The following is a 13,402-nucleotide window of genomic DNA, read 5'->3' on the forward strand; positions in this document are numbered from 1 at the left end:
AATGCTCACACAGCCTCGTGCCGACTCCAGTGGCATAATTAGAAACATTTGGGATCATTTGCAAAGGGAACACGAGCGCTGATGGGATCCAGATGCACTACTGGGTTTCACTGAAATACAGGAACCCTTATTTACGAGGGGCCATTACTGGCTCCTCACCCAGGGAGGTGTGTGTATGTGTGTGTGTCTGTGTGTGTCTGTGTGTTTGTGTACTGCTCGGTTTGTCCAGATATTTAATGAGTTGTTGGTTGCTGGATCATCCACATTCAGGTCAGACTCAGTTTAATGTCTTTTGTTTTGTGTGAAAGTGTTTTTTTTTTTTATTGATTGAGTTTCTGAACACGTAATGTGATCTTAAATTAACCCATGGGAGGGGGGAGGGTAGAAGTTGCCAACACAAAGAAAAGTATAAATTCCTTTTAATAAAAGAAAAATGGCATTTACATTTCCATGACTTTACGATGCAACATATTCTCAACCTCTGTGGACTTGTTGTATCCTCAACAACATTTATAGCGATAATTATTTTATAATTGCTTTCAGTTGTCTTCTTCTTTTGGTGTGCCTCTTTTAGATTTCCTGTCGAAGAGAAAAGAAAAGAAAAAAACACTATTAGCTTCCCTTTAACTTGAGAAATGAGTCATTGATCACAAACAGGGAACATGGGGTCAGTTGTAGCACCATGCTGCCACCTTGTGGTTCAGAAATGAACTGGTAACAATGAAGGATCCTTAGAGAGCAGAAGTTTACATGAAATTATGGATCAAACCAGTTATGCGTAGCTGTTATTTGACCTGAAATTTCACACAGGTATGAGAACAAAAATGCCTATGTTTGGATGTATTTTACAAATGTTATTTAGAAAATGGTTACATTAAGGTTTAGACCATGTAAAGGTTCTTGTTTGGCGGCTCACAAGCAGACAAGGCCGCACAGTTGCCGTTTTAAATATGTGACTGCAATGCGTGACCGCGGTGGAAACTGTAATCATGTGATGTTCTATTTAACGTAACAAGTGCAGTTTTAAACACATAATTAACTACATCACCTACGTTTAGGTACGCTTAGTTGGGGTGAACATCAGGGATTGTTCACATAAAACAACTAAATGCCCTAACTAGGGGTGTCACAATACCACAAATTCAGTAGTTTGTGCCAGTACCAGTAAAATACCACGATTCTCAATGCCAATTTCAATACCACAGTAATAAAAAAGGATTTTCTAAGAGTCCATGTACTTTAACCTGAAACATGAACTTCTTTATTACATTTTTTTTTTTTAAATCAAAATGTCATAAGACATAGTACACATAATGTGCAATAGAGCATGGCACAACATAATCAAGTGCATTTGATGCTCATACTGCCACCATTAGTGTCCCCAGACACGTTCCAGACTACCAGGCATCTTTTCAAAAGCTACTGTGCAAAAACGTGTTTCTAACAGTTGCGTGGTGAACTATTTTACTAAAATGTGAGATGTTGAACAAGCCGCCATAACAGTCTGGGTTTGAATTTCCGGAGAAACCAGACCCATGTGACCCGTTTGTCCAATCAGCTGCAGTCGACACTCGGCCGTCAGCATTGATTCGGAGTGTTCCGAGGCACTTTATTCGGCCAACTCAGGGAGACAGTTAGTCCGACTGCCTTTTCTTCTAGTGGTCAGCCGTTGGGTGGTGTGTCAGGGCCTTCAAATGATGATGTAAGGTGATGTCACCGCATCACGGACTAAGGTACGTAATACTCAAGAAAGATAAATTATGGCTTCACATGAGACACATACCCCAGTCTCCTGAGTGAAAGTCCTGTGTTAGTTTGATGCACCGCCCCAACCTGCTTCCCTCCTTACGCCGAATTTGGCGCTCTTATACTTTTGACACCTCGCTTTACTCATTTGCTCTTACAACAATTACTCCAACCAGGAGAGGTCGCCATCTAAATTAAAACGTTATTGTGGGTATAACATACACCACATCAGGAAGATAATGACGTGACAGCTATGAGCTGAATGCACAATCGACCTATACGGTCGTTTTCAGTAAGATTAAAGGCATTTTAGTTTGGTTTATGTTAAAACATGCAGAGCCCTTACTCTTGATGGCACATAAACAAAAGTATTGTTTAGGAACTGCTTAAGACACCTTTCCATCCACAAAAAGGAAGGTTTTTAAACAATGATAAAAATTCATTCAGGCGTCAAAATTGCAAAGAAATATCAGGTAAATTCTTGGTTTGAGTTTGATGAGGTCAGAGCTTAAGTTTTGTATGTGAATATTAAATTCTGGACAAAATTGACTGTAAAGTCAAGTACAAACACAGTCAAGTACATTAAAGGTATTTAATAATGTCATTATCTTCCCAAATTTAACAGTTACTCACATTATTGTTGAACTATTGCTTTGACAAATCCACCCACATTCAGCCTCTGTGCTCTCCTGCTCCGTCCCTGTTTCTTCAGTATGCCTGGACAACACAAGACAAAACTTTGTTCATAAGTTAGAAGCTACACTACACTGACTTGAAAAGTTATGGTTAAACAAAACTAAAGAAAAAGCAAACAGCAAGCGCTAACTCAGTTCCAATGCTGTGGAGAATCTTGGGTCATGTCACAGCATGTTGGGTAAGATATTCCAGGGTGCTACCTTGTTGCATGATTTCTTTATGTGAAATTAGTGCCTGGCTGGAGTGTTTAAGTCTGTATGACTTAATTACTTACTTACTAAACAATCTTTACTTATTTAGCACTTTGTCACAGAACAATAAAACAGGCAAGTCTTAAAACATCAGGTTTTTAAAACAACAAATCAAAGCTAGTTGGTGTATAAACATTGTTAAAAAAAAAAGAACTTCAAAAATTAAAGACAGTTCAAGAGGGTTCAAACATCGGGGGAATGCTGGAGTGGCGAATTGTATGGTTTGTATGTTGTATTGTGTAAAATAAAAAAAATGGTTGATCAGAAAAAAACTAAAAAATCTGATATGGCAACCCTCTACAGTGGTTGGTCAGAACGTGCTGTGATGTCATGTCACACTGTGGAACATCACTGACCTTTCAGCAGTGTCGGAGTCTATCGATGAGATCCGTTAGCTCACTGATCCGAACACCCCATCATTCAACATGTCCTCCGTCTCCGTCACCATTGATCAGGAAGAACAACGTTGCTTCGGAGCGTCCCTTGATGCTGGTGCTGTATGACGCTGTGACATCGCTCATGTGCCAGTAAACTGATCAATGGAGGGAAGGATTCCTACAGAAAACAGACAAAAACATGAGGAGTGTGTGTGTGTGTGTGTGTGTGTGTGTGTGTGTGTCTGTGTGTGTGTGTCTGTGTGTGTGTACCTGGTGGGGGCCGACTGAGAGTCAGTCGGACCTCGGGTGGTGAAGCCTTAAACAACTTTAGCACCCTCTAGAGACAGAGAAGTGAACTTTTAATACGCATTTGAGTAGCACATTTCAGCAACATGAAGGCAATATGAAGTGCCTTACATAAAACATCAATGAGCAGTTAAAAACAATAAAAATGTAAAAACAGCTAGAAAAAGACAGACATGAAATACAAGAATAAAAGATGCCATGTCATGCATTTGAAACCTTACTTAAAGTGCACATATGCTTATTTTCAGGTTCATATTTGTAATTAGAGGTGGTATTTTTCAGAAAACACCTTGGACCAATCCCAAAGTCTGGATTTACAGACTCACAGACTTTGGTGCGCATTCCCGCATAATTCCTAAGGGCTTAGGGTTGTCCCAATGTTGAATTTTAAAGGGCGTGAGGGTTTGAGTACACAATTACCGAGCCCTTTTTGTGAAGTCTGTATCGATGCAGTCTTCACCAAAGGGAATTACCCACAGTTCAAAGCGTTGTGACGTTTACCGCAAAGACCACAGGGAAATCCGTAAATTACAAACGTAAACAACAGCCCGACACACAACTACGGAACAGAACAGACCTGTTGTTCAACTTGTAAAACATGAATTTGAAAAAGTTTGGAATCAGGCAGACTTCCCCTGTGTCTCGGCTGTGTGTAAAAGCAAAAAACTTTAAATGAAAATAACCAAACCAGCAAGTGTCAGCAACATTTTTGATATTAAACGTTGCCAAGGTAACATGTGATCTGTGCTGTCCGATCCCATTTATACCTATCTGAGCCCATGTGGCCTCACACTCACTCACTTAGGACCTGAGATCCAGTAAGTCTGTGAGTCTTTAGTCCTTAGTCCTCAGGGCTTACTTTGGGATTGGGCCCAGCTATTTGTTGTACTGCACATTGCTGCAGCTCCTTTTTTCACCCAGAGTGAGGCATCTCACTTCCTTACCATCTTTGTTGGGAGTCGCACATGCACAGTAAGTATTGCTAGCTTGTCAGTTGCAGAGTATGAGGGCGTGCCACGCTAGCAGTTAGGCGAGCGTTATAACGTGTGTTACAAAGTGACGCACGTTTGTCTCTGAACTAAGGCTGGACTACAGTAGAGCTGTTTGGAGCAGTTTGTGAACAGTGATTTCTGTGGGAGTCCCTTTGGGGGAGACTATGGGGGGGACTTTGGGGCTTTTTCACTTTGTAAACCTATAACGTGTACAAAAAAGATAGATAACTCAAAAAAAACTAATATGGGAACTTAAGGGAAAAGTATTATCAGCTAAATGTATTTAATGTTGGAAAAGTAAAAAGTACTCCGGTTCCTTGCCAGTCTTTTACTATCATACATTGATTTATGATGTTTCTGGATAGATATTACTGCTGCATTAATGTGTTGCGTTTTACTGCTGTAGATGTTTAAGGTTTTGCACTCCTGAGGGTAGTTTAATGTACAGCAATGGATCATATTCTATACGATAATCAGATGTTAGTAGTGCTGCAGTCCTGTAAAAAACATTTTTTCTCTCCACAGAGTCAACTTTTCATGGCGTCAGCAAAAGTGCCCCGTTCTCAGCTTTGTGACTATACATTTTCCAGCTGATGAAGACAGTTTCTAAATAGTTAATTTAGTTTAGTACGATCATTTTCTCAACAAATAAAATTCACACTCAAAGTCACCAAATTTGAAGATACATGGTTTTCACTGGACAGTAGGAATATTAAAGATAGTCAAGTGACAAGTAACTAAAGGTTTGAGAAAAATGTAGTTGAATAAAAAGAAATAAATGAAAATACTCAAGTGAAGTACAAATGTGCAACTTCCTCAAATTAGTACTAAGTACAGTACTTGAATAAATATATGTTACATTCCACAACTGGCTGAAGTTTTGTAGCAGCTCTTTAACATTTGTTAAATGCACAATTTCCATGCCAACTTATTACAAAAAAGTAGATGTATCAGTATTTCCTTGATAATCTGAGTCTCCTAAAAACAACATTTGGATCATTCCATGAGAAAAAATAATCTACAATATTTCAAATTAGGCCTGCAACTGACTACATTTTTCTGTGATGAATAAACTGTTGATTATTTTCTCGATTAATTGATTGGGTGTTTGGTCTATAAAATGCTGAAAAAAGGTTTGTTTCCCAAAGCCTAAGATATATTCTCATATGTCTTGTTTTGTATACAACTCAAAGAGATTCAGTTTACTCCCACAAAGAGGTGTGAAGAAACTTTAGAGTTTACTTTTTCTTTCATAAAAATGTCCTAAAATCACTCCAACCAATCAATCGATTGTTAAAATACTCTATATATATATATATATATATTTCTAATGACTAAATCGTTAATAAATTAATCTATTGCAGCCTTAGTTAAAAAATAAAACCAGAAAGTGATATATTTCCATGCAGATACAGTATGTGTGCAATATGTATTAATAATAATAATAATAATATTATAGCAATAATAGCAATAATAATTACACAGAACTGCATCATACCTGACGTATTAAAAATGGCCGACAGTATCAGATTATAGTACGACAAAAGGCTCAGTTCAACTTGTGTACATTCATGTGTCAAACTGGTACATCCTGGTGCAAATGATAACAAGTAAATTAAAGAAAAGTACGCCTATCACTTATAAGCAAATCAAGGATTCCTAGTGATATTAGTAGAGACGAATGGATGAACTTTCTTTAAATCTGCCCATACCGTGTAGGACATCTCCTTGAGCGACTGGCCGTTGATGGCCAACAGGATGTCTCCCTCCTGGATCTTGCCGCTCTGCTCGGCCGGCTGACCGGGGAAAAGCTGCTTGATCCACACCAGGCTACCAAAGTCGTCAGTGGGCGGATCCAGCTCGCACATTAGGAAGCTGAAGCCCAGGCCATTGGCACCTTTAGTCAGAGTCACTTCCTGGGTGTTGTCTGTTGTCAGATAAAGCTGATTAGATTATGTTCAATTAATTAGTTTTGTCTTGTCGCAATTTAAACTGAAACATAAACAGGCAGGGATGCAACATTTGGGATTAGGGAGATTTGTTAACGATATGAACTTTCCCACGGAGAAAAATAAGACTGACAGCCTACAGGCGGATGCTGCTGTAGGCTATATGGCGGTAGGTGTGTTCTATTAAATGCTTATCAGTGGCAGCAGCATGTGGTCACTAGGGGTGGCACGGTTCATGTAACATCCAAATTGTTTGGTTTTGAGAATGTGTGGGTCGCACGGTTCGACGCAAGCGCAATGTGTCCTTGTGCCCAAATGTGACCTCAGACAGTGTGTTATCTTTTCGCACAAAAGAAGAGGAGTGAATACATTACTTACACTCTAAAAAATAATTCATGGGATCAGTAGGTATAGCTTAAAATCATACGTGTTTTTAGCATAAAAAATTGAATTTGTTACATATACATGTTTTAGTGAGTTGATAACTTATTTTAAGAAGTAGATAAAAATGAAAATAATAAAAAGTGTCTTAACTTAAATATATACTGATTATGAAAAAACACTTTTACCTTTTCTTAACAATAGAAAAGGATTGAGTTAGTGCTACTTATCATTCTACTGAGCATCTTTCAAAAGCTGAGTTCAGTCCTGAACTTGCACGGACATGTTTTGCTGCTTGACCACGCCCTGTACAAGACAAAGAAGAGCGGGAGAAACTTGCCGTGTTTCCATTGCTGTTAATTGCTAACTCGCTTTGTCTCCAGTCTACTTGACTTGTGTCTCTGTGCGTCCGTTTTCCACTGCAAGGCGAGCCGGGGCTGGTCATCATTTTGCCACGGCCAGTAGGAAAATTAATTTCTAAATGAACCTGGAGGCAGCAAAAAAAAAACGCTCGATAAACTTGTTACCGGTAAACACGGCGGGTTTGTTCAGGACACCCCCAGCTCGACTGAGTTTGTAAGAAAAGAGTATTGGTGAGTTTCTTTCGTTGTTTCATTTGCATGTTGTAACTGTATTAACAGACATAATTTGTTTTCACGTGCTCAAATTGAAGTTGTAGCTTTTCCTAAGCTAATTCCCCTACTGTTGATTTAGCATACTTTAGCAAGCTAGTCTTAAGAGCACCATGCGTCAGAGCAGTTTTTTGTATCTTTTGTATCCAGTGTTAGCTAACGGCACTGAACTGCCATTAATGTTACCATTCTGAAAAAGCATGGTGTAAGACAAAAGCCCATTTCTGTGCAGTTTTTTGGAAGTAGATTTTTTAGTTTTAAAATAAATTGGATTTGTTAAATTTGCAAATTTGAAACACCAAGTAGGACTGATCTCTTAAAACATTACAGACTTAGACCTGTCCATGGTGGACAATTTCTCCCTTGTCTTTATTGGGAGTGTTATTGCTCATTTAAAACATGGGGCAGTTTGCGTACCCATCTTTCAAGAGGCCATTCAACCTGTGAGACAGTGACACATGGAGAAGTGTTGTCTTTCAAATGTCAATGTTGTTCTCTAAACACTATCTCAACAGGAAGAATACTTTGAGCACATTGGCCTTCATTTAAAAAAACAGGAAGCTGTCGCTTGTGTTTTTGAAAATTGTCCTTTCAAAACAAACATTCATGGAACATTTGCCTCTCATAGGAGCCGGAAACACACTCCTCATTCACTGAATGACTTCAAGCCTGAGCTTTTGCAGAGGTTTGTCAATCCTTTAAATCTAGGGGACAGTTCTGTTGTTGAGGAGGATGTGGAGGGTGCAATGAGTGAAGATCCTGAAGATGAAGAAATTGGAGAATTGCCTAACTTAGACATTCTCCATTTGCAGGCAGGAGGTTGTGAATGAAGCACCACCAGTCACTAACCTAGAAGATCAATGGCCTGCTCTTTTAATGCAGCTCAGGTAAATATGTTTTCATAAAAAGGTTCACAGTACGTTCTATTTTATGGTTAATTCTTTTACATTACCAAATTTTGCTTTTGTCATCGGTGTCTTATACAGAAGAATTCAGGAGGATCACCATTATTAACCTTAAGGGAAAGTTCATGGCAAAACTGGACCAGCACACAACAAAAATAAAGTCGTTGGTGTCCTTAAGAGGAGGGGCTTCAAAATTGAATATTCAGCACATAAGAAACCTGGTGCTAGAGGTAAGTAATATAGTTAATTTCTAAACGTTTTTGTAGGTGATATTGGGTTAAGTAATCTTGATTTGAACACTATATTTTGGTATGGGTGATGTTGTGTTGTTTCACTTTCACTAAAGAGTGTTTATTAGACTTTTGGAAATTTGGCCAAGGTGGAAAGGTGGCCAGAAACACAATTTCACACGAAAACTATCAGTGATCCTTGTCCGCTAGATGTATTAAAAAGCAGCTGGTGGCAATCTAAACACTTGCAAGGCAATAATATATCTGCTCTGAAGTTGCTAAGAAAAAAATATCAATCACAACCAAAACCATATGAGTAGTTAAAGGGAACAAGACAGGTATAGTAAATGTAATAACAAAGTTGAATTCAAAAGCCTTAACAGTTTCATCATTGTTCATCATTCAACACTTGCACCAGTACAACAGAACAAGGAAACTGAATAATGTATAATTGTTATTATAATACATAACAGATTTAATATGTATAAGGCCTTTTTAAAATGTTTTCATAATTTGAGATTGGTAATTTGTACAGTCTAAGTCTTATCAACTTCATTCTTTGGTCTCTTTTCCTGGTGATGTAATTGTTAAAAACTTAAATTCATAGAAGAGTAGTTTAGCACATGTTTTCTTATTCACAGGATGAGTCTTTGGAAAAAAGGAGAGGTGGCTTAATGGTGTATCTAAAAGAAAAGGAGGAGGATCTCTTCAAAAAGTTGGTAGATAAATCAGACACTTAAGTTCACATACACACTTTACTTTGTGTTACTTTGTGTACTCTTGATTTTAAATATGAGGAGTAAAACACTGACATTGATTCTGACCTACTCATGCCAGGATGGTGGAGAGATTGTCAGTGAAGTGATGAAGAATGAAGTCATATCCAGAGGTGCCACCATGTCTGATTAAACCAGCGCGAGGATCTTCATTGATGGAACAGAAGTCCTGCAAAACCTGTACGTACCCAGAGCATGTGCCTTGCTAATGGGGCTCATATACGGACTCAACCTCAGCTACCCAAAAGAAGGGAAAGATACTTTTGAGGTATTTCAAAAGATATTCCTCAAACTGGATGGGCTGAAAGCCAGTCTGAAGGTTATGACTTTAAAAAGTAGACTGCTATGCTAAAAATTTGAAGAATTAGACTGTCCTCCAATTTAACAACATGGTGCATGGTGTTTTTTATTGTATTCTTTAACATGCACAGTGAATGAAGCACCGGATTCAGGGGATTGGGCCTCCAAAATTTACATAATAATTTGAACATGTTCTTTTTAAGGACAACTTAGAAGCTCCCAAATACACTTTTAATTTTCATTAAAGGGAAGCTTCGTTCTTTTTCAACCTGTCTCTGTCTGTCTAAGGGAAGAATATCTTTAATTGGCCCAGTATTAACAGAGAGTGCATCAGCTGGCAGTTCCAAAATGAGCTAAGACATACTTTTTTAGGAGACTTGGTTTTACACAGCCAAAACAAGTGAAGGGAAAGGTTTTCCATACTGTTGTCAGGATTTACAGTGACCACCTGAGCCTGTTAGAGGGGGGAAAAAGAGCACAATTTGTGAACACAATTTGACGCAGCATGGGACTAATAAAAGATATTCTTCTCCCCATCAGTCTGGTACACACGCAAGGGGAAATAGGGCCCAGGTTGAAAAGATACTGACGCTCTCTGTTAAAAGTGATTTGGGTATGAATTTATGTATTTATTTTTTGTCTAAGGAGGCATGTTTATTTTGTCTATGTTATAAAATATTACTATAATAATATAGTTAATGTTTACATAGTTTTTACAATAAAAGATTTTACAAAAAGGAATGGCTATGTGTATTTTATTGTTGTTAAAGTGAATTAAGTTATTAACACAAAGTTAAGGTAACAATTGGCATATACAATTCTGAGTACAATGGAAGTAAAGTAAATAAGTTAAAATAGCCAAAAATAAGTAATTTGATAACTTAATATTACCTAAACATTTTCATGAAATTTAAGTAGATTTACTTTAAATAAGCTTGTTAGTCATGTTGGTTGTACTTAAATAATTTAGTTAGTCCTACTTTAAAAGGATCACAGCATTTACTCAATAATGGCTGAGTTGGAACTACTTAAAAAAGTCCATGAAAATTGTTACCTTAATTGTTTTAAGTTGAGCCACTATAATTTTTTTTAGAGTGTACAAAACAAACAGCAAAGATTTGGTCAAAACATTTCAGATCGTCCTGCCAACCTGTATACATTTTAACAACAATGTACTGCAACATTTTTTCACTCTAATGTCGGCCTCTCTGCAACGGGCGGGGCAGCTGAGTTTCTCCCGCGACTGACGAGCAAGCACACACACACATGCACATTTGCAGCATCCTGAGCCTTTGTGATAAGGTTACTTGGAAAACTCTGCATATAGTTGCTTTATTCTCCCCAAAACAAGTTTTTATTTTTTAAGAACATTCAAAAAACAATTTTTTTAACATGAGTTCCCTCAGCCTGCCTATGGTCCCCCAGTGACTGGCTACATATGGCTATAAGTGTAAACCAAGCCCTGGGTATTTTATTCTAACTTTGAGAAAAAGAAAGCTCAAATGGGCTAATCTGAAATCTGGCCCCTCATGAGCAAGGTTTCCTCCCCTTTCTCTGCTTTGCCAACCCAGAGAATTTGGCGCACCCATGAGAGAGAGACATCATGGTTTTAAGAAATGGCATATACTAACGAAAGCTCATTGTGGGACTGGCTCTAGGGGCTGTAATTCTGCACCAAGGTGGAATTTCGAGAAAGAGACTTCAGATATGGTATTAGGGGACCACTAAGGTCCATATAAAAGAGACTTCAGGTATGCATTAGGGGACCACCAAGGTCTACATAAAAGCATCCCAAGAGCATCATGTCATGGGACCTTTAAAGTATTCTGATTTATTCAAAAGACTGAGCTTTAAGAGTTCATCTCTTTTTCTTTTAAAGGATACCATTTTTTAAACAGCTACAGTGAAGTTGGAAGTTCGATAAATGCAAGTTATTTCAACTGATCTGTAATATTTCAATCTTTGTGTGCTAAAAAAGCACATAGGTTCCTGTAGATGGTAATACACAATCTCCTTTTTTGCCAGATAAATGAAGAAATTGTTGAAACCATCAATGTCTTCCCTCTTGCTGTATGAAAATCTCACCCAGCTTTCTTCAGAGATGGTCCCAATAATGTGCTTAAAGTCTAATTCAGTGTGTGCACAATTACATGACATTACTATTTTTTAATACTGTATCGTATTGTGTAGACCACACAATAATTACAAAGACCCAACAAGTCCAGTAATTCCACCAAAAGCAAGCATTTAGTGTGACAGTGGCAAGTGAAAACTCTGACTCTTCTGATTGGTGAAGCTCATGTCATGTGATTGTTAAACCCCCGTAAGGGTCTTTGCTGCAAAATGGGACTGTCAAGCAGACAAACTGACCACTACATATATAATAGAAATCTGTATATCGTCGATACAGTATTGCCACTGAAAATATTCATTCATTGATTTTTTTACCCCCACCCCTAATAGCCAGGAGGATGAGGGTCTGGGGAGTCCACATATCATCACGCGATGGGAGGAAAATGTGCTCTGGTTTATTGGCATTTCTTTAAACCAATAAATATTGAGCCACTGTGCTACTGCAAAATAGACTCGGGAAAGAACGTATCGGTATCAGTGTCGGCAATACAGGCCCTGGATTTAGATCGGATTTAGATTGGATCAATATCAAATATTGCAGTTTTGCACACCACTAGTTTCCAGTCTTTGTGCTAAGCTAAGCTAATCGGCAGCTAACTGTAGCCATATATTCACCATATGGATTATAAGAGGGGTGTCAAACTCTCAACGGTTAAATAAATAAACATATTTCCTCAAACGTATTTCCCTTTAACTACATTTTTATAGCAGTTGGCCTCATTTGGTATTATTATTATTATTATTATTATTATTATTATTATTATTATTAATCACATAGGAGAAGTTTTAAAAGTAGTTAGATAAAAATGTGTCCACTTTAAATATGGTCAGAACAGATTAATCACAGAACAATTATTTTTTGTCATAACAGGAAATTAAGTTAAGTTTTTCCAATTAATAAATTTGTTATATCAAGATAAACAAGGCTTGAATAAATCCAGAGTCAAGATAGATGATAAAGAAGTCATTACTTGCATGTCCTCTTTATCCTTCTGTAGATATGATAAAACTGTAAAATCAATCATAACACCATTTTGATAATTCAAACTTGAATTCAGTTTTCCGTAACAGATACATACATAAAGTTACGTAAAAGGGAGGGACTTTTGGATGGTTGAGGTGTCAACGGACATTGGCTATTTTGGCCTCACGTCTTGTGTTAAATTTAGGTTGCCAATATAATAAACTGACACTGAACTGAACATCAAATAACTACTATTAGGCTTCTCTGTGATGTCCAAACATTACCAATGGAAACACTGAGTATTTTTGTAACTTCAACGTAGAGGATTGTGATGCAACTTCAAGAATATCCGCTGCAATTGTTCAAAAAACAGCTCCGCTCGACCTTCGCCTTGCTCACCGGAGCAGCTCTTATCACCATAGGCACAGCAGCGTGATGACGTGTAACCAATCAGATAGAGCAATGGGCGGGGCATTCAGTGAGACTATAGAGCGGTGACTACAGACAAAGAGGGTGAAATCCGCACAACAGCTTAATGCTCTGAAAAATACAATAGTAGTGCAAAATAAGGCACACAATGGCAACGTTTTCTCAGGTGTGAGGAAGGCCAAATTATGGTCCAAAACATTGTGTGACTAAAACTACTTCTTTGTCTTGCACAAGCAACTACAATGATGTGCACAACATGTGTTGTGGGTTGGGGTTTTTGTTTGGGGTTATTTTCCGGTTTTGCCTTCCCTGTGTTGTCGTCCCGGTTTTCTCCC

General features: G+C 38.0%; 1 protein-coding gene and 1 long non-coding RNA gene across 4 annotated transcripts in view; one reads left to right on the forward strand and one right to left on the reverse strand.

The window, feature by feature from the left end:
- Window positions 1-402: 402 nt before the first annotated feature.
- frmpd2 (FERM and PDZ domain containing 2) overlaps window positions 403-13,402 on the reverse strand; it is a 36,968-nt gene continuing 23,968 nt past the window's right edge. For all 3 annotated transcript variants that reach the window (XM_034859968.1, XM_034859967.1, XM_034859966.1), the window contains 5 exons: window positions 6,081-6,295; window positions 3,341-3,407; window positions 3,050-3,248; window positions 2,380-2,463; window positions 403-579 (listed from right to left, as the gene is read on the reverse strand). In XM_034859968.1, coding sequence (XP_034715859.1) covers window positions 3,211-3,248; window positions 3,341-3,407; window positions 6,081-6,295 — 320 coding nt within the window. In that variant the 3' untranslated portion in view covers window positions 403-579; window positions 2,380-2,463; window positions 3,050-3,210. The remainder of the gene's footprint in view (window positions 580-2,379; window positions 2,464-3,049; window positions 3,249-3,340; window positions 3,408-6,080; window positions 6,296-13,402) is intronic.
- On the forward strand, window positions 7,039-10,005 carry LOC117936669. The gene is made up of 4 exons (XR_004654998.1): window positions 7,039-7,291; window positions 8,143-8,217; window positions 9,107-9,184; window positions 9,303-10,005. It is a non-coding gene; the product is annotated as an uncharacterized LOC117936669 (long non-coding RNA).

This window comes from Etheostoma cragini, chromosome 21 (genome assembly GCF_013103735.1).
Source record: "Etheostoma cragini isolate CJK2018 chromosome 21, CSU_Ecrag_1.0, whole genome shotgun sequence".
Classification (NCBI taxonomy): Eukaryota; Metazoa; Chordata; class Actinopteri; order Perciformes; family Percidae; genus Etheostoma; species Etheostoma cragini.